The 25,391-nt window shown below is 48.3% G+C and overlaps 4 protein-coding genes across 4 annotated transcripts; 1 reads left to right on the top strand and 3 right to left on the bottom strand.

The window, feature by feature from the left end:
- Nucleotides 1-682: 682 nt before the first annotated feature.
- FMAN_02898 (uncharacterized protein) lies at nt 683-5,505 on the top strand (the record flags this gene model as incomplete). Its single annotated transcript, XM_041831647.1, has 6 exons — nt 683-777; nt 828-3,430; nt 3,482-4,377; nt 4,429-4,686; nt 4,748-5,325; nt 5,382-5,505. 6 exons carry the CDS (start codon nt 683-685, stop codon nt 5,503-5,505), a joined length of 4,554 nt encoding a protein of 1,517 aa, XP_041682189.1.
- A 755-nt stretch (nt 5,506-6,260) lies between these two features.
- On the bottom strand, nt 6,261-7,893 carry FMAN_02897 (putative osmotic sensitive-2 protein (putative mitogen-activated protein (MAP) kinase homolog); the record flags this gene model as incomplete). Its single annotated transcript, XM_041831646.1, has 9 exons — nt 6,261-6,336; nt 6,386-6,569; nt 6,626-6,704; nt 6,753-7,109; nt 7,180-7,279; nt 7,355-7,398; nt 7,534-7,663; nt 7,729-7,776; nt 7,838-7,893. 9 exons carry the CDS (start codon nt 7,891-7,893, stop codon nt 6,261-6,263), a joined length of 1,074 nt encoding a protein of 357 aa, XP_041682188.1.
- A 4,424-nt stretch (nt 7,894-12,317) lies between these two features.
- FMAN_02896 (putative glycogen phosphorylase) lies at nt 12,318-15,384 on the bottom strand (the record flags this gene model as incomplete). Its single annotated transcript, XM_041831645.1, has 7 exons — nt 12,318-12,725; nt 12,773-12,845; nt 12,897-13,813; nt 13,866-14,375; nt 14,428-14,693; nt 14,747-15,067; nt 15,222-15,384. The coding sequence occupies 7 exons, from the start codon at nt 15,382-15,384 to the stop codon at nt 12,318-12,320; spliced, it is 2,658 nt and encodes an 885-aa protein (XP_041682187.1).
- Nucleotides 15,385-19,118: 3,734 nt separating this feature from the next.
- Nucleotides 19,119-20,475, bottom strand: FMAN_02895 (putative G protein alpha subunit GNA-3; the record flags this gene model as incomplete). Its single annotated transcript, XM_041831644.1, has 6 exons — nt 19,119-19,218; nt 19,272-19,510; nt 19,572-19,701; nt 19,756-19,884; nt 19,941-20,286; nt 20,352-20,475. 6 exons carry the CDS (start codon nt 20,473-20,475, stop codon nt 19,119-19,121), a joined length of 1,068 nt encoding a protein of 355 aa, XP_041682186.1.
- Between the last annotated feature and the right edge of the window lie 4,916 nt (nt 20,476-25,391).

The following is a 25,391-nucleotide window of genomic DNA, read 5'->3' as shown; positions in this document are numbered from 1 at the left end:
ATGACCCGGCCATAACATTCACAGGATGCAGTACCACCGCAGCACACCACCACAGCTCTGCCTCGCCTCTCACCTACGGTATTCACCATGGCAATGAGGAAACAGAGGGGGCAAGATAACCGAAACCGGTCAGCAGCATGGTGAGGCGGTCAAAGTTAGGCTTTGAAGGCCATTTGGATGCCTGTTCGTCCTCCCCAATAACTGTCGTTACTTCATGGGATGCCCCTGCTTTCAGCTAAAGGCGTTAAACCCCCACGGGCCGGGCGGCTGGCGAGAGCGGCGTTCAGGTCCGTTGCCCACTGGAAACGTCGGAGGTTCACCCGCCAAAGCAGCTAACGCCCAGTTGGTCCAGTTGTGCTTGCATCCCTGATTCCGCCCCCGATGCCGATTTTCGGGCGTCCACACGCCATCATGGGACGCTCCACCTGCGCACACTCCCCACAACCATCCATTCATTGTTGTTCATGACTTCCTACTTGGATTGATAACGTGCTTGCTACCTACCCAGCCAAATCTTGACTCTTTCACTGAACATCGTCTTTTGTTTGTATATTCGTGATAATGAGTCGGGGATCAGTGTTTACTTAAGCATCAATCTTTGTTCCTTGCTTTTACTCTGCCATTCTCTGCTCTCTCTGTCTTGTTCTTCCTTCATAGAATTCTTTATGTCTGCATCAGCATGATGGATGTCGTAATTCACCGCTTCGGCGGACTAGAGTTCTCTCCCTATCAAGGGAACGAATCTGTCATGATACCTCAATCCTGTTCTTTGACTAGGTAAGACCTTTCTCAGCATGAGATAAATCAAAGTTTACTAAGAATTCTAGCTCATATCAGAATGTCATGTCCATGTCCCAGATTTCGTGGATCCATCATGTGTCACAGTTCGCTCAATCTGGGGTACCACAAGCCGTTGTGCTTTTCCTGTCACTCATGCAACTCATCTACCACTTAGACCAAATTCGTCGGCAAGGATCTAGTTGCCGATCTAAAGCTGCCAAAATCCGGTGGCCCTATGAGCTTGCCTCACAAATCGCAAGACTTACTGCTGTTGTATATATTACAATTGCTTTCATCCAAGATCGACTACATTGGATCAACATCGTATCTGTTGTATTTACCTTCACTCTTGGTCTCACTCGTCTCTTCAACCATCTTGAGTGGCGCCATGTAGCACTGCATCAAATCAACTTTGTCCTTCTGGCTACTCTGACCATTCTCATTGCAGGGCACACTTTGCCCTGTATCCAGACTGGCACAAGATGCCTTCACGACGCCAGTACTTCCAGTGGGATCATCGCTCTTGTGGCAGGGGCTATCATTGCAGCCATTACTCCCAGAGAATGGACACCAATGCAAGTTGACCTCAGTATCCCTGGTTACGACCAGAATGAGCCAGCTCCCGAGGAGACTTGCAGTTGGTTCACTTACTACTGTACCTATGACTGGCTGACCCCAATTATCTGGAAGGGTATGAAGCGGAAACTTGATATGGCTGATATTCCAAAGTTAGCCTGGTATGACGAGCCTATATACCTCTTACGACGTGTACAAGAAGCTCGTTCAGTCTCGAAGAAGACACTCCGTACTGTTCTTAGATTCCAGAAGCGCGAGTTACTTCTCATGTCGTTTTGGGTTGCCACGTCATACACCGTCGAAAATATAGCCGCATTCGCCATGTTTAAGTTACTCGAATATCTTGCTGATCCTAACGGTGCCATCTATAAACCGTGGCTTTGGCTGTTCCTCATGTTCATCGGCCCACTATCCCGCTCCGTTGCCTTCCAGCAGTACATCTTTACATCTACTAGACTCGTGGTTCGTATCAAATCTGCATTCACTCAAGAGCTGTACTACACTGCCCTGGATTCTATGGAGATGGAAGAGGATCCTTTTGAACTACAGTCCGGTGGCGCGAAACTCAAGAGCATGAGCGGCCAGGCCGCTGCCAAGACAACATCAGCAGGACGTTTGGCTAACCTCATGGCTTCCGATATAGACGCAATCTATAGATCAAGAGACATCATCCAGGCCACCATTGGTACCCCCGTCGGGACCATAATATCGCTCATTGGAATGTACAAAATGATGGGCTGGGCATCTCTGGTAGGAAATGCGATCCTTTTTTTGGCCACACCTCTTTCGATATGGCTTGGGCGCTTAATGTTCTACTCGCAGCGCCGAGTCAGGAAAGCCCAGGATTCTCGCATGTCATTAGTGACAGAGTATCTTGCGTCCCTTCGCGCCATCAAGTACTTTGCCTGGGAGGACCCTATCACTGAAAAGATCATCAATGCACGTTCCGAAGAACAAAGGGAGCTTTGGAGGACTTCAATGATCCAAGCTTCATTGAACCAAGTTATGCAGATTGTTCCTTACTTGTCCTTGCTTGTTATGTTTGGCTTGCACGTGGGTCTCTCCAAGCGTCGACTTGATGCCGCAACGGCTTTCACGACCATCTTCCTTGTCAAGAATGTTCGCAGAAATATCATGCAGGCTAGTGCCTTTGGCAGGAATTTCGCGAGTGCGTTGGTGTCGGTGACCCGACTCGACAAGTACTTTGAGAGTACGGTTCCTATTCCTCATTACCCCGTTGGCCCCCTTCACATTGATCATGCGACGTTCCGGAAGACGAAGACAGCCAGTTTCACCCTAAACAACATAACGCTTGATTTTGCCCAAGGCGGTCTTAATGTCGTCAGTGGCCCGAGTGGCAGCGGCAAAACAACTCTGCTGCTGTCTATTCTTGGTGAGACCTACCTTGAGGGTGGAAATGTGACCAGACCAGACGATATAGCGTACGCTTCTCAATCGTCATGGTTGCAGAACGAGACCATACAGGCCAATATTATATTTGGCAGTCCCATGGAAAAGCCACGCTACGATCGCGTCATCGAAGCATGTTGCCTATGGGAGGATTTTAAGGATCTACTAGCTAAGGATATGACCATCGTGGGAGAGAACGGAACTTCTCTTTCAGGTGGCCAAAAAGCACGAGTTGCTCTTGCAAGGGCATTGTACTGCAAAGCGCCACTTCTGTTACTCGATGATATATTTGCAGCTCTGGACGCTAAAACAGCTGCTGGTGTTTGGAAACACTGCTTTTGCTCTGACCTCCTTAGTGGGAGGACAACTGTACTTGTGACAAATCTTCCCTGGATTGCAGAACAAGCCGATCTCTCTGTTGTGTTGGAGAAGGGTCAAATCGAGTCGTCTGAGCCCCAAGTTGGTATTGTCCGCAAACCAATCGCTATCGCTCAGGTCCTTGGAGGAGATGCTGAAGAAAATGACGCACTTCATGATACGGTCCAAGAGATACAACCAAATGGTGATACCTTGAACGACGCTAACCGAGCCCCTGAAGAAAAATACCTGAAGGATATCGTCAATCAGGAAATGAAAGCTTCTGGAAAGGTCGGCCGTATGACTTGTCAGTACTACTACCTTCCCAGTCGTGAAGGGATGCTAACTAGGTCGCCAGTCTTGCAATACATGAGCTACTTTGGACATCCGGTCTTTGTTGCTGTCTGCCTGGGACTTCTACTTGCCACGAACATCTTTACCTTTAGCAGTCTTTTGTGGCTCTCTGTCTGGGTAGAAGCATACAATCACCAGGCTCACATTGATATTCCTTATTATATGGGGATCTTTGCAGGCCTTACGTTCCTTGAAATTGGTAGCTACTGTTTGGCTATCATAATGTTCGAATGGGGAGCTTGGAACGCTGCAAAGAGATTACACAACGATTTCATACATGCCATCATGCACGTCTCCCTTTCATGGTTCAAGCATATCCCCATTGGCCGCATCACAAACCGCTTCTCCAGTGATATGGCGTCACTCGACGGTACAATCAGTACCATGCTACGGATCATGCTTGATACGGTCCTTCTCATGCTCTTTCGCATTGGGGCTGTCAGCAGCATAATGCCAGTTTTTATGATACCAGCACTATTTACGTGCTTGTTTGGTGTTCTCATAGGAGAAGCATACACCAGAACCGCCGTTGTAATCAAGCGACTAACATCTTCTGCTCAGTCGCCTGTGTTCTCCCAGTTTGCAGATACATTGGCTGGTCTTCCTGTTATTCGTGCCAGGAGTGGTATGTCGTCAAGATTTCGAGAAGAGTTGGCTGCCAGGCTGCGTACATGGTCATCTTCAGCCGAAGCCAGCTTCAACGCTAACCGTTGGGTTGCTGTACGCGTGGATCTTGTGACGGCCCTCGTCGGTCTGTCGGCAGGTATAATTGCCGTATCACAGACAGGTGTCGTGGCTGCAGGGTTGGTCGGATTCTCCCTCACCAATGCCAATGGACTCAGCCAGACGATCCTGTTACTTGTTCGAGCGATGAATGATTTGGAAGTTGAAATGCAGAGCGTGAGTGTGATTGTTATCATCTGTCAAAGTGTCTGCTGACCAAGTATCAAGTTTCACCGAGTCAGGGAGTACGTCAAGTTGGAACCCGAGGAAAAGGACGACAAGACGTATCCCGAGGAAGGTGAATACACAGATGATCCCTGCCACGTAATCCCCCAGAACTGGCCTCGATCTGGTGAGATCGAGTTTCGAAACGTTACAATCCGGTACGATCCTGATGGATCCGACATTCTCACCGGGATCAACCTCAAGTTCAGGGCGGGTGAACGTGTGGCTGTCATAGGAAGGACAGGTTCAGGGAAAAGCACTGTCAGTATATTACACTCTTTTACAGCACCTATCGGGTTATACTGACAACTAGGATTTCTAGCTGGTGCTTTCCCTCCTTCGCTTCACACATGTTGTCTCTGGTGAAATTTTATACGATGGAATTGACATTACCAAAATTCCTCGGCATCGCCTCCGAGAAAGCCTTACAATCATACCACAAGAGGCTGTCCTATTCAACGGGACGGTCGAGTCCAACCTTGATCCTAGCGGTCGAGTTCCCAAAGACATTCTCGACAAGGCCCTGGACAACTGCAAAGGCATCGCATCCTTCTCCCCTCATACTTCTGATGACAGCGATAATGATACACAATTTCACGACGACGAGAACAATAGTGTAAATCTTTCGACATGTGTCGACGCTCGCGGTGAGAACTTCTCTCATGGTCAGCGACAAGTTCTTTCACTCTGCCGTGCGCTGATTCGCCAAAGCAAGCTGATGTTGCTTGACGAAGCCACGGCAAGCATGGATTATGATACAGACCGAGGTATTCAAAACGTCCTGCGGCGGGAACTCGAAGCGGTCGGTGGAGGGCGGACTTTGGTAACAATCGCGCATCGTTTACGTACAATCATTGATTATGATACAGTCGTGGTTATGAGTGGGGGGCGTGTTCTTGAGTAAGATCTCATTGACTATGGTCCTTTATAGACTTCCAGCTGACAATTCTCTCCAGGTATGGCTCACCTCGCGATTTGTATAACAGTAGAGGTCAGTTCTACGACATGGTCTACCATAGCGGCGAAATGGAGGACCTGCAGGCTTTGCTAGAGACGGAGAGTTCCCAAGAGGGCATTTAAAGGAGGAGCGTTTTGTGTGGGATACGTATGTCTGGATACTCAAGATGAACACGTCAGAGCATGGATGAGTTCAAAAGTGGGAAATATCTTACGTCCGCCTGGGACATCTGTACATCGTCCTTATGGCTTATCCATAGACGGGTGTGTCGACAAGATTAAGGCAGACTTTTTCAAATAAATATTCCATTCACAAGCTCTATAATTTCCTCAGACAGCCGGCAACCAGCTAAATGAGCAGAAGAATCATTTGTAACCTAAAAGTCCTGTGCGTCGTGTATTTTCATGCCCCTGCTGCATCCTTGCTTGAACAGATACCAAATAGAAAAGCAGGCGTGACTGGAAAAGCGAGAGCTAGACGGCAATAAACAGGTGAAAATAAAACGAAGTTGCCCATTGTCAAAGGCGATCGAACATCTTCCTCATGAAGGACCCTGTTGCTTAATTCCAAAATCAAAACCTAAGCCAAGTCTTTCCCTGTCTCCCCAACGCCATACGTGCGTTCGTATATTTTGCATGTACATGCCTGTTTCTTGCGATGAACATATCATCGGTTCGTCTCCTTTCACGTCTTGTCGCGTCTACCTGCATCTTCTTTTCATACGGGCACGGGATAGTGTGATTGTGGTAAGATAAATGGATCATGGGCGTATGCGTTGGATTTCGTGGTATCATCGACACTGTGACGTGGTCTGCTTCTTCCTCATGTTCGTTATGCACTGGTAGCATCCCCCTCCGTTATTAACCACATCCCCCATTTATTGTCCGTTGAATGGCTCCTCCATGTTGGTAACTCCAGCTTCCACGTTATGGTAATCGAGAATTTCCGAGTACCTGTTCTGTATTAGTATATTCGATACATACAATCTGGCAACACACTAACATCATGATCTTCCATGTATCAACGGGCAGATCGGCGTCGTTGAAGCTCCAGTCAAACTTCTCCTCCGCCACAGGCTCGTCTGTGGGATCGTGGTAGGGAGAGAGATAGTCGTGAGAGAGGGCCTCTGTGGCAGTTATTCGCTTCTTAGGATCGAAGACAAGCATGCGCTCCAGCAGATCAATAGCTAGTAATATGTCAATCAGTGATCTCTCAGGGTCAAATGGAGGAGTTATTTCATACCCGAATCGTCGGCATTCTTGAACTTATTACGAAGAGGCTGTCGCTCGCGTTTGGGCAGCGACTTCACGAACCGCAGTGTCTGTAAGTCGTTAGAATTGTGGACAGAATGCAAGGCATTGTCACTTACGTTCTCGCTGGCGATAGTGTTGATAACATCATCAGGAGGGGTACCAAGTAGCTCAGTGATGATAGAGAATTGGTTGACGTGATCTTTTCCGGGGAACAAAGGTTTGCCTTCAAGCATCTCAGCAAAGATGCAACCAGCACTCCAAATATCAACCTCGACGTCGTATTTTTGCCAGGTGAGCATGATTTCGGGGGCTCGGTAGTATCGTGTGGAGACATAACCAGTCATCTGAGGGTCCTGGATTCGTGCAAGACCAAAGTCGCAAATCTTGAGATCACAGTTTTCGTTGACGAGGATATTGCTGGGTTTGAGATCGCGGTGGACAACGCCGGCCGAATGCACGTACTTCAGACCTCGCTACAAGGCAACCCATGTCAGCAAATGATCTGTAGCAGCCATTTTTGTCTAGACTGCCATTGATACGTACCATAATCTGGTAGAGGAAGTACTGGATGAACTGCTTCTCAAGAGGGCGCGATGTCAATAATCGGTGAAGATCGGTACCGAGGAGCTCTGTGACAAAATAGCTATAGAGCTGTCAGCGCAAGAACGTGGGGAACGAGGCGGGGGAGGGGTAACGCAGGTCGCGGCTGGGAACGCACATATCTTCCAGAGGAGAAATAAAGATGTCGCTGAGAGAAATGACCTGGCAGCAAAATTGGATTAGCATCGAAAGTCTTACAATTGCTCATAGGACCATTAAGGATAGGTCAAGCAAAAAGAGACGCGTTGAATGCCAAAATACACGGAGGTATTGAGCTGTGCAGGGGCTGATGCTCACATTTTCGTGCTTGAGGTGCTTGAGCAGCTTGAGTTCACGGTATGTGCGCTTTGCGAGCACAGGTGTGCTGAAAGGCTTCATGATCTTCTTGACTGCAACATTTTGGTTGGTAAGTTGATCCCGGGCAGAGCTGTTTCAAAGGGAACCGTGTCAGTCGGGTGCGCAAGATCAGTAGGGACATCTAAGGGAGCATACCAAACGAGGCCAAAAGCTCCCATGCCAACAGGCTGGAGATCGGAGTATCTGCGCGCAAATCGAGTCAGTGATACGATGGTTATCAGCTTCGAATGTATGGTGAGCTTACCTGGAGGTGATCTCGAATGTGGTGCCAAAGATCTGGGCGCGTACGAACTCGGCCATGGTGAATATGTGATTTTTTGGACGATAGGTTTGAGGGTGAAGAGAAAAAGTAGTCAGGTTCCTGGCTGTAAAACGAGGAACACCAAGATGAGGTAAAGATGATGGCGGGCGGGGCGCAGACGTAATCGTCTAAGATCGTACGGAGTAGTCAAAGCTATATGTTGGGCCTGGCGTGCGGTGCGGTGCGGTGCGAGATAAAGTGAAGAACAGAGAGGTAATCTCGTTATTGGACTGGATTGGATGGGCAGCTGGATATGGAAATGGGATGGACCGATGATGGGTCAGGTGAATGGTGAATCGACGATCGAGCAAAAGACGATGACCGTGACCGGGGTACCAGTAAAAAAAAGCGATGCAGGTTTCGATGTCGATGAGCAAAGCGTCTCAAGCGGGGGCGGGAAGAGACGCGCGAGTTCCCACTGGATAGAACAGCAATAAGCGTGTTTGATTGACTGATTGCTATATCACTCAATGGGCTTTGTAACGCAGTGGTTGACTGATCGTCGTTGTATTGTCTTGGACCGTCTTTTCCTTTGATGGTGGTATTCAGTGCCCGTTGACAGGTACGCAATGGCGGGGTAGGTAAATAAATGCGTAGGCAAGAGCAACGTGTCTGTCTATCAATGATTGCAAGGTCAGCAACAGTCCATTAAAATGGCGAGAAGATTGCCAGTTAATGAGTGCAGATGGATTGCCACCTGAAAGAGACAGCATTCGGTGGATTCACAGTGACACAAGTAGGTCAGTTGGAGACGCTCCGTATGCCGGGCTGCTGTCCTGTGAGTACTGTAGGTACCTCAGTGAGGGGCAGGCTGCACCAGCCCAGGCGCTGGAGACCGGCAGTGACACTGAGATTGTTCGGGGCATAGATCAGACCAACAGCAGCGGTGGCAGCCTCAGAATTGGTACCCAGGTCGGTATCAGTTGCGTTGTCCTGCTAGGACAGCACAAGCGTATGACACCGCCTGTAGGCAGTTTCCAGCTCTTCTCCCCCCAGTCCGTTCCAAGACTGCAGCAGTGGGGTCGAAAGCTTTGAGCTCCATAGAGAGGTGCCCTTGACGCCATCATGCCCCAATGATCGGACAATTTGCCCTGAGTAGTTCAGAGCCATTGCCTGGTGTCAACAAGGAAGAAGGATCCAACCGCTGGGAGGAAATCTGGGGTATTGGCAATTTGCTCGACAAGAGGCTTACCTATTCTTTGCAGGTTCAGGCGTCGTCGATTAGGAGGCTCGTTTCGAGTGCGGGTGTCTTCCTACTGGACCGGTCGAATGTCGATCACTGCAGAGGTTGCTATAAGACGTGTCGCAGGCTGCGTGAAGGTGGCAGCAGTTCTAGGTAAAATGAGAAGAGCTGAGAGGGAGAAATTTCGAAAGTCGAAGGTCCAAGGGGGGAGGAGAAAACGAAATTTCAACAAGAAGAAAAGGTTAGCATCTGGGATGGAGGGTACATGTACATATATACATGGTCGTAGAAGAGGTGTTGGTATTGGATTATGTGGACGGAGGACCGCCGGTAGGTTTCTTGGTGGGGGGTAGGTGAGGGGCGCTAGGGGGACAAGAGCTCCGGGGAGTAGTACCCTGGAAAGTAGGCACTCGCCAAACTAAGGGAGTCGAGAGGCTTGATTAAGATGCCTATACCTTCCTTCCATAGGCAGATCAAGGAGCTATTCCTTGTCACCGTCTATCTGGTGTGCTCCGATTTAGTGATTCCCCTTATTCAGACCCTTGCGACACGTAACGGGATCGAGATCTCTCTTGTCGTAGTGGATATCAAGGTTATGCGCTTACACGGTCACATACCTACCTACGTACCTACCTGCCTCTACCAACAGGACATGGAGTTTTTTTATGGAAAAGTTGAAAATTTGATGTATGACATGATGACACTTTGAGCCCTTTAGAATCGATAGTCAGGGTCCTTGTGAATTTTGCAATCATGCATGACTCTCGCCTGTAGTTGGTTTTACCTAGGTACCTAGGTAGGTACCTATCTAAGTGCAGCCAGGCAAGAGAGTGTTGATTATGATTCTATGCAGCCATGAGTTGTTGGGATTTTATTACTGGTTTAGCGACATACGATGCACGATGTGATATAGATCGAATACTTTCTTGATTTTCAAACATTGGGTGCTACGATAGATACTTACTGCTGAGCCCGTCTATTGGCATCCAATCCATTATCAAACTGACCCTGCCAAGTCTGCCCTGTATCTGCACCTGCAATAACATCCCATCATGGATGGCATCACCAAACTCAGCCATGTGCAAGGTAGCCAGATAAATATTACCCAAGCTCATCATCATTGTCTAAACTCTTCCCCTCATTTTCTCTCTTTCCCCTTGTCGCTTGCATATCATGTCCTGCATCAGAAACTTTTTAACAACCCCATCATTCACATGGCTGCCATGTTTTCTCAAAATGACGTCAATTCAGCCTCCAACTGGCTTACCCCTGTTTTCTGACAGCGCACGCCTGATGGCTGAAGCAGATGCACCAGGATTGGGCCTGGCCTGGCCTGGCCTGGCGCTTGGACTCCTTTGTTTTTCTTCAAACGGCCCCAGGACCCATCCCCAGTCTCCGATCGTTCCCATGCGCCGGTACCTCTATACCACTTTTCACCGTAACGGTACATGCTGGCTCGATCTGTCATGCTCAATGACATAGTCCGCTCATCGTGGAATCATCTCAACGATCGAATATTCTCCCGAAAGACTAGTCTCTTCAGTGGAACCACCTCCAGAACAAGCCCAAGCCTAAGTTCACCTCACCTCCACTGCATACTAACTACCTTACTACTTGAGTACCTATCAATTCGGAATTTTCATCACGCGCTGCAACGCTGTAAATAATCGTTCAGGTTTTCTGAAGCCTGGCTCTCGATTCTCTACGTCATATACCAAAAGCCTCGAGCTTTCAGCTGCATCTTTGTCGCGTACCAGACAGAATCCAAAGTCCCCATACCTCAGGGCAAGGGTTACAATCAACAACATCTCGCACTGGGAGTTGTCTACCTATACCAGCGATTCATGTTACAGCTTTTATATGCTTAGTCGGGCGTAGTGCCGTTCTCCCTTCTCAATCACTCATTTTGTTGTTGCGGTAAGGTCTCAGTACGATATGCCTCAGTGTCATCTTGACCTTCCTTGAATTCCTCCCGTCCCATAACCAACTGAATGCTATTCTCCCTCGTTGGGTTTTTCAACTCATGATATCGTAAACCACGGCCCTTGCCATTCTCTGAACCTCAGATCTTCCCTCATCGCCCCTTGACCCTGGCTTCACAACGCGAGCGTGCCCTGTCGATCCTCTCCTAATCCCATTGCCATCCACACTTTCATCTTCCATCCGATCCCATCTGAGATCTAAATTCTACCCTCCCCTAACCCAGCAGAACCAACCCTTTTGCCATCCTGACATCCCAGATCGACCATGCCACTTCGGTCTAGATCTTTTGATCAGCATCCAGGGCCTAGTCAAACTCTCTGCAGCGCATCTTTTCCGCCCCGTGGTGCGGATCTTAACACGTAGATACAACCGAGCAAGGGAACACCCGCCCCGACTATTCCAAAGATTCGGTACCGAGTCTTTGCAGTCCAGCTAAGTACATCGATTCGGGCGCTTGGTACCGATCACCCGCCTAGACTCGGGTTCCGCTAATTCGTCTAGCCGAGTCTTTATCCTACATAGTTGGCATCATCGTCTCCAACGGTTCCGGTTCAGGCAACCACCGTTTTGACTAAACTTACAATTGGTATATATATACATGCGCTGTATCTTTCTAGACGGCCATACAGTAGATGTAGTGCCATAGCATGATTTCCGGTAAAGGCTGAGAGGTCATCTGAGTATTGCCTACCTAGTAGTTACGAAGTCATCCACCAGAACTTCACCTTCCAAGCCCCTTCTTCCATCTCGTCGCACTCTACTACCCCACAAATTTCTCGTATCGATTCCTCAGTCTCTCTAGAACCAATCCCACAGGGACACATGGGTTAAGACGCCGTGCATGCTAATGTGCGGCGAATCATTGCCTGGAAATAAAGCGTTGACCTTCAGTCTCATACAGGCCTCCTCATCCATCTGCGTTACCGATATAGACTTCTTTAATCGGGTCCGGCAACATGTTGGAAAACTCAACAAACATAATAACATGCCTATACAGGATGCAATCACATCAAAGTCAAGAATTAGAGGGTAGTATATGCCATGCACGTTTCATTATCAAGGGGAGGGCCTATCCATTATCCACTCTTGTCATGATCTCGCAGGTTGAACTCATTCTTCACCACCAATCATATCTCACCAGTCTGCCCAATTCCCTCTCTTGTCTCTCATTCCGTCGTGAGTGTCTAATCCCACGCCTCTCTGTGAATCTATCTACATAACCGTGTCTGCTTCTATCATAAACTAGTTCTGCACGATCTAATCATGGACGACAAGAGGCTCTGCGTTCCAGATACTCTCGGCATACTCGTCAATGCAGCGGTCGCTGCTGAAAAATCCCATACGAGAAACAGAGGTAATTGACTTCTTGATCCACTCCTCCTGGTTCTGATACGCCTCATCCACCAGCTTGTGCGTCTCGTTGTAGCTGTGGAAGTCGTCAGACACCAAGTAGTAGTCACCGTGATCACGGACAGCGGCGACCAGGGCGCTAAAGTCATGGATTGAGCCAAAAGTGCCCTTCTCGATCTCGGTAAACACTTTCTGCAAGTCTGGGTCAATTTCATGAGAGCCGTACTGGTGACTGTGTCGGAGATCTTCAACATCTTCAGCGAGGTTTCCAAACAAGAAGATGTTGTTCTCGCCAATCTCGCGAGTGATTTCAATCTATTCATGATCAGCCGTGGAATCAAATGCATATTTCGTTTACTTACATTGGCACCATCACAAGTACCAATGATGAGACCACCATTCAGAACAAATTTCATGTTGCTGGTGCCCGATGCCCTGTGACACATGTTAGCTAAGGTACCAATTCTTTGATGTTTATTCACTTACTCGGTGCCCGCAGTAGAAATGTGCTCGCTAAGGTCCGATGCAGGGGTGATAATCTCAGCTTTGCTGACGTTGTAGTCAGGCAAGAAAATGACCTTGAGAAGATCTCCGATATCCTCATCATTATTCACCACAGAGCCAACAGCGTTGACCAGATGAATAATCTGCTTCGCCATCCAGTAGCCGGGGGCGGCCTTGCCTCCAAAGATGGAGACACGTGGAACGACCTTCTTACGCTCCTCAGGGGACAGTGACTTGAGGTGGAGATATCTATGAATGACGCCGAAGATATTGAGCTGCTGTCGCTTGTACTCGTGGATTCTCTTGACTTGGACATCAAACAACGCGGCAGGGTTCACAGTGACACCCACGGCCGACTTGATGAGCTTAGCGAGTCGGACTTTGTTGGCATACTTGATCTCGGACCATTCCTTACGGAATTCCTTGTCATCAGCATACTTCTCGAGCTGATTTAGAGTGGTGAGGTCCTTGAGGAAGCCATTACCCCCAACCTTGGAAGCAATGAGCTCCGAAAGGCGAGGGTTGGCCTGGTGGAGCCAGCGGCGAGGAGTGATGCCATTGGTCACGTTAGTAAACTTGTCAGGGCCGTAGATCTCGACAAAATCCTTGAAGATAGTGGTTTTGATGAGATCCGAGTGTAATTCGGCAACACCGTTGACCTTGTGTGATCCAACAATGGCCAAGTACGCCATGCGTACCATCTTTGTTTGAGACTCCTCGATGATGGACACTCTTCTCAAGATATCTCGGTCATTGGGGAATGCCTTCTCGACCTTCTGGAGGAAGAACAGATTGATATCGTAAATAATCTGCAAGTGTCGAGGTAGAAGGTGCTGGATCAGACCAACAGGCCATTTCTCCAGGGCTTCGGGCAGCACAGTATGATTGGTGTAACCGAACTGGAGACGATTAGATTAGATGACAAACGTACAAGGAGGTGTTTCGACTCACGGTGTTCACGACAATTTCCCATGCTAGGTCCCATTCAAGGTGCTCAATGTCAATGAGAATTCGTTGCAACTCCACGATGGCCAATGTAGGGTGGGTATCGTTGAGCTGGATAGCCACCTGGTCGGGAAACTCCTTCCAAGGGCGGTTGGACTTTTTGAAACGGCGAACGATATCGTACAACGAGGCAGCAACCCAAAAGTACTGCTGCTTCAGCCGAAGTTCTTTTCCACGCTCCAGATTGTCGTTGGGATACAGAACAGCGCTGATGGTCTCAGCTCGTTGTTGATCGGCAACTGAACTCTCGTAATCACCATTGTTGAACTTCTGGAAGTCAAACTCTCCGCCAGAAGCTTTGCTGGACCACAGTCTCAGGTTGTTTGTTGTGGGTGTGTCGTAGCCGGGGATGGGGACATCGTAGGCAACGGCCTGGACGATCTCACCACCCTCCCAAAGAGCAACGGACTTGCCATTCTCATCAGTAGTCTTTCTAACATGCCCAAAGAATTGAATCTGCGTTGATGTTAGCTGTGCTTGACTGTCGATCAAGTTTTCAATGGCTTACATCGACAGTAACGTCGTGTCGTGGGAACTCCCAGGGGTTGAAGTCAAGCCAGTAATCAGGCACCTCGACTTGGTATCCATCGACAATTTCCTGCTTGAAAATGCCATATCGATATCGAAGACCGTAACCCCAAGCGGGGTAGTTGAGGGACGCCAGACTGTCGAGGAAACAGGCAGCGAGTCGACCAAGACCGCCGTTACCCAGCGCAGCATCATTCTCTTGTGTGATGATGTCTTCGATTCGGAAGCCGAGCTCAGCAAGACCAGCTAGCAACTCACTTTAGCAGTGTATCAATGAATGCAAAACTGAATCAACGTACCCTTTGCAGTATCCTTCTGACCCACGTTGAGCATAGCATTGTCAAGAGCACGGCCCATCAAGAACTCGAGACTGAAGTAGTACACGCGCTTGGAGTCGCGATAAGTCTGTCTCTGTTGAGTTCTGTTCCAATCAAGGATCAGGCGATCACGGAAAGCCAGACTGGTAGCAGAGTAGGCAGCATGTTCATCGCAGTTGAAGACAGAGCGGGCAAGAGTGGTCTCGACATGGCGGACAACCTCTTTCTCGAAGCCTTCTTTGCCAGTAAAGCCACTAGACTGGTTGCGCTTCCATGCTTCACGCTGAGGTTCGGGAATTGAGGCTGTTGGTGGTGTAAGTCAACATTCACAAGCAGATCGTTTACAGTAGTTCGATAGGGGAAATGCATTAGGCAAAGAATCTTAACGTTTATGAAATAGCTCAGGGAAGCCCAGTTCAATTCGGAGCGTTGCAGATTGAATGCATAGACAACATACCTTCAAAGCTCTTGATCTCACTAGGACCGAAACCAGTGGCAGTTCGGGTGTGTTTTGGGCGGGAGATGCCTGCGGGGCCGACTGCACCCTGAATGTCTACAATCGGGGCGGAGGTGGAGGGGCGCCTCTCACGGGTGGGTAAACGCTGCTGTTCAGACGCCATCGTTTCTATCCACAAGCTTGTTAGTCGAGTAAGAGCCGGGAAGGAAGTTGAGGGACGAGAGAAGAGAGATAAGGTCTTTCAGTGCCGGGACATAACAGTTAAATACTCAGCCACTATTGACAGACCCCTTGTCCTTTTGTGAAGCGAGAATCAGATCAGATCACCTACATCAATAACAAGGTTTACTGATGCCACTCAACGAGTTCTCGACGTTAGATAACACGACTGGCTAACGACGCGAGGTGTGCCACAGCTTTGGGTGGGGGAGCGGGGTTGAAGGTGCAAGGTAAAGCTGCAGTAGTTTCTTGCGTGCCCTGCTTTTATCGTAGCGGCTCAGAATCCCAATAAGTCCAGGGATCTGATATAGGCAAGGTAAAGTATATGCGAACAGAGGTAATGTCGAATATGAGCTTTTGATTCCCTCTATAGAGTTCGTTGTGGTCTGAGAACTTGTGCGTATTCAGCTGTCCAGAGCGGCCGTCTGTATGTATATAGATTGTTGATGGGGATCCGGAGAAGGCGGGAGCTTGGGGAACAGGGGAGCTTGGTGGAGTAGGCAAAGAAGATTTGAGTAGAGGAATGACAGGGATGAAACGAGTCGAAGTAAAGATAAGAGAGGGTAATATGGTTAGTTTTATGTCAATTGACAAACAGATGCTGTGAAGGGAAGATTGAGAGGTGTCGGTAGAGGATGGACTGTGAGAGAGGTTGGAAAAGAAAAGAGGAAGAGAGGGGAGAAAGCAGCTCAAGAGGTATGAGCTGATGAGGGGAGCTGCAGGGAGCTTATAGGTTAGTACCTAGGTAGTCAGTCTGTCTCTAGGTAAGAGCTTCCGTCAAGACTCCTCCACCATGAGCGGATCCATTCTAGGTAATATTGGACGGTAAGGTAGGTATCATGACAACCTCTACATGAACAACGAGCTACCTACTAACATAGTACATGCCTAGCGTGTGATCTTGTTTTGTCTTGCTTGTTGAACGTAGCATTACCTAGAGCTCCAACCTATACTGCGTTGCATTTCGTCTCTTTTGCTCCGCTTACCGGCCAATGCCGTCCTCTTGCTTGCTCTCCCGCAATGACTAGGCCTCGGGAAGCAAGAAAACTTGAGACCTCCAAAGAAGATGCCAAAATAAGTTCGTCAAACAGTCTCCTAAGCTTAGGGTAGTTTACCTAAGTCTTTTTGCTATTTAGGATACAGATCCTAAAGTTTTCTTTCCTCGCTCAGCTAGGTCACATACCATCACCAACTGGCGGCATGGTTCCCCTCCCCCGCAGCAACCGTTCTGTGACATGACGACATACGACGCACACCTACTCTTGTAGAACATGCGATGCGATCCAACCAGACACATGTACCTATCAAGAATAGGTAGTAGAAAGGACGGAAAATCATCACAAACTTGATATTCTCGCAGCACGACGCATAATACACAGCATAGACAGTCACGATATGCTATTGCTTGAAAGAGGTGTCTTCCACCATTTAAATTAGTACCTCTATGTAACGCCTTAGGTAGGTCGGTTGAGACATGTGAACCACCGATGTCTTCGTTGAAACTATTGCCCCTCCAACCTCTCTGGGCGACCTAACCTGAGGCAGTCAAGCTTCCTGTAGAAAGAGCCCGATGAATGTTCTCCCCCTCCCCCTCATGCCAGCTCCGAGTACCTTTGCGAATGCAGACCGTATCTTGAACCCCATCCATTGTCAAGCACCTTATTTGCTGACAATGCATACTCCAAGACAGTCCCACCCACACAGGTACGCACACAAGAATCAATGAAGCCTCGCTTCAGACTTAGCGTCAACTTTTCTCACAACGGATTGCGGGGCCGTGACGTCCGGTGTGTTTGTTACGCACCAGTAGCACTTTTTCAGCATGAGCTCAGCTGTTTTGGTTCAACGATACTCGGTCTCGACCTGAGCTAAGACCTCTTAAATTCACAACCTTGTTCGTCACCTCACGGTGCCACCGAGCTCAGCAGAGCTACATGTGACGCGAAGGGGCTCGAATATCAGCCTTGACGAGTAGCTAGATTGCTGTCTTGACAGACCTGTTGAATGCTGCAGCTTACATACAGCCTTCCAGCACAAACCAGTGCGTTAAAGAGGCCTCAGTGCAAATGTTGGTCGTCTGTATACGCTCTCCGAAACCACACCATAGCTACAGGGTAGGCGAGGGCAAGGCGTTGACAATGGAAGGCTTCGGAGACTGTGTTTGTTTGTTTAAGGACTATCTATAGCATAGAGTCTTTGGCACATAGTATATGGATCCCCCGCTTGCCACGAAGTCGGTAGCACCGAGATGGGTCCTGTCAAATGGTATGGTCTGAGAGCGTTGAGAGAGCGCTGCATCAAGAACAAGCTCTGCTACCACGTGCATATATATTCAACACATGCTCGACCCCCCGGAAGTTGAAATCGCTGATGAGAGACCGAGTCTTGATGGTTATACAACATAACTGGACCTCATAAACCCAAATTTGATAGTTGACAACTGGCCCTCATTATAACACAAGTACCTATGATGCTGAGTTTCAACACGTTACCTCCTTAATCTGACAAAGTCATGATGGATACACATAGTAATTCATGAGCGCAGGCCCCTGTCCACTAGTCTAGTTTGTTGGTCGGCTCATGAGTCCAAGCTCCAATCCACATCTAGACCAATACATGGCACATAGCTCCAGGAACATTGCTAGCATGTTGATGATATTGGGTTCCTGGTTAAGCCCCGTCATAAAAGCTTCCCCCTTTTCTAGTAAAGTCTATGCTCCCTAGATTCAAATATCACGTTTCGCAGAGGGTAAGTATGTTAGATCCTTTACGCCAAGCGATTATCCTCATACCAACAATTTATAACCGCACTAGTGTACCCAGGTGAGCAAGCCATCTCACTGGAACAAAAAATCAGCTTTCACCTCACGACCATTATATATAACATCCAAATAGACTTGATCAAAGGCGATTCCATGATATAAATATCGTCATTTCGCCTCGTTCGAGTCGAGAACTACATATGTACCTGGAGAAGATAAGCAAACCATTAGCATACCAGACGATGAGTCCGGCTTTCATTGATGTTCCCAGTCAGCTCCTTAAACACCAATCTCCCTGGAAAAGGGAAACCATACGCCTGTTCTCTCCCGCATCTTTAAGCTCGATAGAAGCCATAGGAATGCCAGTAGCGTAATATCCCCGCCTATCCCGCACTCTAGGATTTCTCTTCAATCCAAAGTGACCAAACTGCTTCGGCAAGCAGCCTCAAGACAGCAAACCGGATCGCATTGTGAACCACTTCGTTTCCGTGTCATACAATGCTTCGAATTCCAATTGAGTAAGGCCCAACTGGAACCCTGAGCTCCTGCAAGGTCTAGTCGCCCAAAACTTGATAAAGCAAAATATATGCCAGACCAAGATATATAAACCGCAAATCCGACTCCATGTTGATTGACTCTTCGATTGTACTCTTTTCGGAAGGGGTTTGCCCTGAGCTGCAGATACTCAAGTGCATATCCAGGGATCGTGAGCCGGCGAAGAGACTGGCACAAGAGAAATGCTCCAAGTACAGGTGTCGCGTGAACAAAGATAAATAAACAATAAAGCAAGGATCGTATAAAATCGATGTCGTCCTGAGCCCCGTGTCCCAAACTCCAAAAAATGCTCTCGACGCCAGCCAACAGTTCCGTGCCCTTAACATCGTAGTTGTAAATTCAAATGAGCAGTGATTCGCTATCAAAGAATGCCCGAGTCCTTAAGTGCGTTATTCAAGATAGTCTCTTTGACTGCTGCGAAAACAAGTCGAATGTTTGACGTATCTGTTGCTTGCGTCAAGCTGTGTTGTGTCAGAAACCTGTAGGAGTTATTGTCGACGCTAACAAAACTTACTGGGGATACAGGTTTAGATGCGCCCGATTGACCTGGTTGAATCGCCAGAGTAGATACTTGGCTGCTTTATTGACATCGTTACCACCCGAGTAATCGGGAAAGTAATTGCCTAGCGGAGACCTGCTCAGCTTTTGTTTGAAAATGTCAACCTTGTTGAGGAACAGTATGATGCTAGTACGCATGAACCACCGCGAGTTGACCACCGAGTCGAAAAGGAGTAAACTCTCCATCATTCGGTTCTAGTGCTGATGTTAGAAGAAATTTCCTGATACCAGCCACTGTTGCAGTTGCCAAGCGTACCTGACTGCTCTCCTCAAGTAGGACTTGATCATATTCGCTCAAAGCCACACAGAAGATGATTGATGTGACATTCTCAAAGCAGTGTATCCACTTCTTTCTCTCACTTCGTTGACCACCAACATCGAACATACTGCCCAAGTGTTAATAGAAGCCCGTGTCCGGTGCGCAAGTTGTATGTTCTTACTGAATGCTGAGTTGCCCCATTTGGAATCTCGTCTCATAGATACCCGTTGTCTTCGTTCGCGCTCGGAGCACATCCATTTCGTTCGGTAAATAGTCTGATGATACTATTCGCATCGCTTCCTGGAAGAAACTAGAGTAAGGGAAGTCAACAACAATGCGCGCTCGATATTAGATGCTCCAACATACTATTCGGCGGAATCCATGAGGTAGAACTCTGTCTGATGCTCCATGAGAAGATCCTTGGCTGGATCGTTCCACAGAGCTTGTACCGCCGCGCCCACTTTCGAATCGATTTGCGCTTGAGGACCAGACTCGGCTTGGTATTCTAGTAGGAACTCCGCATGTGCCTTGTTCTCTTCGTTTTGAGGCTCGATGTCGAATTGTTGCATGGCCATAATAACTGCCTTGGCGCACTCCACAAGGTTTTTGAAGACAGTTGGCCGGTAGTTGAACAGCTCATCTTCCGAGTATCCTTTGAGATGGATGATTTTCATCTGTTTGACAATCGTCGACTTGCCACTTTCACCAGAACCTGCCAAAATTGTTAACTATCTGAGGTTGGGTTCAGCGCTTCGCTTGTCGCCTTGCCACCCTTACCTAGTAGCAAAATCTTGCATTCTTTCCGTAATCGTTTCGAGTCTTCTTCCAGAATTTTATCGATAGCCTGACTCTTCTTCTTCTGATCCGCCTCCTCATTGCTCGAGCTCATGCATGCGCCCATTTTGGCGGATCACAAAATAGCCTGAAAAGACGGCCCTTCGATAAAAATGAAGTGATCGGTGAGCTGAGCACAAGTTCACTTCGGTATTTATGATGTTGCTTATCTCCAGACGTGCATGACGGTCGCAACGGTTTGCGAAAGTAAGCGGTGTCGTATAATGTGGATATAATGGGGAGGTAGACAATTGTGAGGGTTTTTGTAACTGGAATGTCGAGCTGCTGGCTCGGTTCGAATTGAAAGATTGAGGGAGACTGGCGAATAGATGCGATAAGAAGTTGATGAAGCAAAAGGTAATCGGGCACTTCAAGGGTGAACGGAGAGGTCGGGGAGATCGGATCGTTACGGGCGAGGAGGCGTGGACAAGACTCGAACCCTCGAAAAAGAGTCCTCGAGGCGTTTTCTTGTCGGGGGACAAGCGAGCGAATTTGACAAGTACTGGAAGTTGAAGCCGGGCGAGATATGCCTGAGCAGCGTCGAGGCTGAGAGCTTGAAGGGGAATGTTTGGCGGTGGGTAGACAAGAGAAAGAGATGGATGGACTGGCCTTGTCGCTCCAGACTGTCGGCCGTAACCAGCTACTGTACGGCGCTGGGGAGCTTCGTGGAGCCAGGGCGCGTGGGCGAGACTAAAGAGTACAAAGGCACTAGGAAACCTCGACGATGACGAGACAAAGTCGGCGGAGGGCTGCGCCAATTGGTGAGAGAGCCGACAGTGGGGAAGGAGTGAAGACAGGGGTGTGCGAGTCAACGCGAACCAGTGAGCAGGCGAGTGAAGATGAGAGATTTTGAAGGGAGCCTATGTAGTTTGCCTACTACGTAGGTACCTTAAGGTAGGTAAGGTACCTAGCTACTAAGGCAGTACTTCTGAGCCTTGAGGGCTTGGGGGGTTGAAGCTGATGGTATGGCCAGGTTGAAGGGGCGTCTACAGCCAGTAGCTTCCTCACAATGTTGGGAGCAAAGCAGATGCCTGTAACCGGATATCGTTGGTGACAAAGAGACTCGACCGTTCGTGGAAGAGTCGCTTTAGGGAGTTTTGCAACGATCTCGGCAGAGAAGCGCAAGCGGAAGTAATGTCAAATAGCGAAACCTTGGTCGTGTTTGACTCTGAAGTGAAACGTCAGCCAAAGCTGGAGGCCATATCAACTGAACTGAATTGAGCTGGTACAGGGTTAAATTGCACTGAGCACCTACGGAATAAGGCATGGTCGAGTACATAATAACATTCAAACCCACCTTAGCTTCCCTTCCATGGGGACGGGATGGGAGAGTAAGGTACCTATAATAAGGTAGGTAGTACCTATCAATCGGTACCAACCGTGCCACCGCCTGCTTTCTTTGCAAAATCGATTCAACCGTCACATCCACATCCAATCCAATTCAAGCAGGAGGCAGGGACTGCCACAGACCTTTCAGCTGCTGGCAAGGACCAAGGGGTTCACTTCAGCGCTATTCTCCGCCGAGATAAAACGTAAATCCACATGATGATACTACCGCTGTCCATTTCAATAACCTCACCAGCAGTACCCTCCATGTGTTGTAGTGCATCTTCACAAACACAATTCCACAGGCTAGGTACACACTTGGTTTCCTGCTGGGACCATGTTTGACATGCGTATTGAGATGTCCTGACACAGATGGGACGCCCGACTGCCAACGACTTCAGCACCATCAAAAGTTGAGTTGAAAGGACGCCCCTTCTGATTTGTTTGGCTTCAAGTCTCTGCTTCTAGTAGCATATCTGTATGATCATGTGGAAATCCTCCATACTGTTCTTCCTTTCAGAGTGGTGGTTCGTGATAAGTCCGCATTTTTCTACCTTTCAAGAGAAGTGTGAACCGATACAAGTCTCGGGCAAAACACTGTGGCCATCGCCAGTGGGCTTTACGCATCTGGCATTCCCCGGCTGGTGTGTATATCATTGGCCACACAGGTACCATACAATCGACCAGACTTTCGGGACCTTCTTGAGACTTGAGCACTGGTTCTGGCTTTGGTTTATCAATAAGTTAAGTTCCAGATCATGCCGTTCAAATAACCTTCCAAGGTCGTTAGGCTTGTTGCATATCCGTAGTAGACCAAGACTTGCTGCCATCCCATTGCTGAGGACATTGGCTACAGATGCTGCTGATTTGCAAATATCACTGCAATAGTTCCGTACAGGGCACCTTAGTAATTAGGAGCCTCGACCAGGTCAAACCTTGTCGCGGAGAACGGCTAACTCGATGTGAGACTAATTTGAAATATCTAGTTTCATGGCATCACAATTGATATAGAGCCGCTCAAAGTGAAGTGAATCTGTCGTCTCTCGTGACCTTTCACTACGAACTCCTCTGTTTACATGGTGGACATTGAAGTTGTGTCCGTATCCTGGTTCAAATTGTGCTTAACACAGGCTCTCGCGGTATTGGTCACCATTTTATTTCCGAACAAGGGTAAGTCTACCATGGATTGACGCTCCTACAGAATCCGTAGGGGACTTATCAACGTGCCAAAAGCATATTCTAATTGGCCAATGTCTCAAACTTCATTCGCGGCGGCTTGGCGAGATCTCTGCTGCTGGCCATAAAGCTTATGGTAGGCCCTGTCCAGGACTGAGATAGTGGCCACAGGACCTTATAAGTATTAGAAATACCATGTAGACTGCACACTTGATGCGTGTCGACAACAAATATTGTTTGAGGTCAAGATGGGACGGCGGACCCAGAGGAGAGAGTCCAGTCTTGCCGCCCGCATATGCCAGCCCTCTCAGCCCCTCTATATAGCCTGGTCGCCTGGCTTGGATGGACTTTACCATACTCCCTGACGTTCCTGGTCCTCTACTGACCCCTGTATGGGACTCACCTCCCCATGTTTCCCGAGCTGTCTAAGCTAACGACGGCTCACCCAATCTGGGTCCCAAGACTCTTCGCTGAGGGCGCTGCTCGTAGCGTCGTGAGATCTAAGAAGGTTGGGTGGATTTACCCGCATTCCTCACTTAATTCTAGACAATCGCACCGTGCCACGCGCTCTCAAAAACAGCATTTGTTTCGTCTCATCATTCTGCAGAATTCATCCAAGATGAAGAAACAGCTCCATAGACGAAGGCCGAGGGAAACTGAGTTTTCGGGGACGGGCCAAACAAAGAGTATCCGCAACACAAAAGATGGAGCCGGGTCAGTACAAGAATATTCCAACAGGGGCCCCTTTGGGATTCCTGGAGATAAAGTGGAGTGCTAATGCAACCCATGTTTACATATTAATATTGCATATTTCTTTTCTGCTTCTGGTACCAAGCTGCATTGGTGTTTGCCTGCAGAAACCCTCGCCGCCGCCCCAAACCCTTCCTATCTCCCTCACCGATGCACCAGGCTTCCATATGAGGCACACCAATAAGCCTCGCCTTGAAACCACGCACCGTTGAAAATTGGTTTGGCAGAAGGATACCCTATCTTATTATGCTCCATTTCTATGAGTTTCCTTGAGAAATGGAAGTTGAAGTTGCACCAAGGGAAATAAGCTATGAAACTCAGTGAACCATGGCAGCCTGGGAAGACCTATTGTTGATCTGACATATGTACACCTCCGCGAGGTGGACCTCCCTGTCACGTATTTTATGTTGCTCGGAACCCAAGAAGCGCGTGCCTCTCTGATTAGACGTTCCAGACGTTGAAGCGTCGAGAACCTCCACCAGCAGTCAATTCCACTTTCCTCATCGCCCCTTGCTTTACCTGTGTTACTCAAAGTCGTTGATGGAACAACAGCTGTGGTGATGTCTGTCTACCTACTACCTACCTAGTATGTAGAAAGCGTAGAGCGACACCACATACGTATACCATAACCAGTGCATGACTCGGATGTGTCTCTACCACTGACCACTCCACCCAGTCGGTCAGAGTTTGGGGATATAATCGCTTGCTTGATCTTGAGGAAGCCTCATCATGTGCTTGGTTGCTTTCCTGCTCCGTGTCAACATACAGCATCATGATCTCTCTACCAGGCTCCTGATCCAAAATCTAGCCGTTGAGCTAATTCGGCGCCTAGTAGTATTTATTAGGAACTGAGGGCACCAGGCCATGCAATAAGTATATTTGTTATTGGTTTGACGAGTTGAAATGAATCTGCTAAGTTGTTATTGCTAGATATGTCATTTCAAATCATGAGTGTGGACGGCGGTAACAGTACTATCACCGTGTTGTGAAGTCTGAACACAACCCATTTTGTGGACTAACCGAAACTTTTATCGCCTAAGTATGAATCGAATCCATCTAGCACGGCACTCCATTCTAATAATCTCTTTTTGCCTTATCCGTCAACTACCGAATGAATAGTCGGCTGTGGCTTATTAGCGAAGTATAGGGTCGTGCCCACGGATCTGGCGGCTCAATGTGGACGTCAAAACATTGACTTATACTCTGTTTGAAGCTTACCTTAGGTAGTAGTAGGTATGGTTTGACATATTAATGTGGTACTCGATGGGCGCTGCGACCAAAGATCATTGCAGCCCAGGCATCTTGGTATATAGTTTGGGAACCGCCGCTCTGAACTATCAGGCGTTTTCACACAGCTCCGGTGGCAGCACGAACCACAACCACAACATCCCGGTCTTGTGAGATGACTGAGCCAGATGACAGGAGGTGAGGCTCATCGTGGTAACTCATTCATATTGCCCGGGGCGATATTGCTAGGCTAGTAGGTACTGGACAAGTAACTAAATTATGCAAGACACGTCGACTTGCTTCATTGGACAAGGATACAAGTGGCCAATCATAGCTGAAGAAAGATTATGCTTAGCCAGTTATCGAGGTCCGTGGGAGGAATGTTTCTGACGTTTGAGAATGAGGCATTGAAAAGATTCATACGTCATTCTTTTGCAGAAGAACAGCTTCGAGATACCTATCATGGAATGCAGCCAAGTAAATAAGATAGAGCTAACTGATGGC

The sequence above is a fragment of the Fusarium mangiferae genome (genome assembly GCF_900044065.1).
Source record: "Fusarium mangiferae strain MRC7560 genome assembly, contig: FMAN_scaffold006, whole genome shotgun sequence".
Lineage (NCBI taxonomy): Eukaryota > Fungi > Ascomycota > Sordariomycetes > Hypocreales > Nectriaceae > Fusarium > Fusarium mangiferae.
Note: the sequence above shows the minus strand (reverse complement) of the source record. Positions and strands in the feature narration are given on the sequence as shown.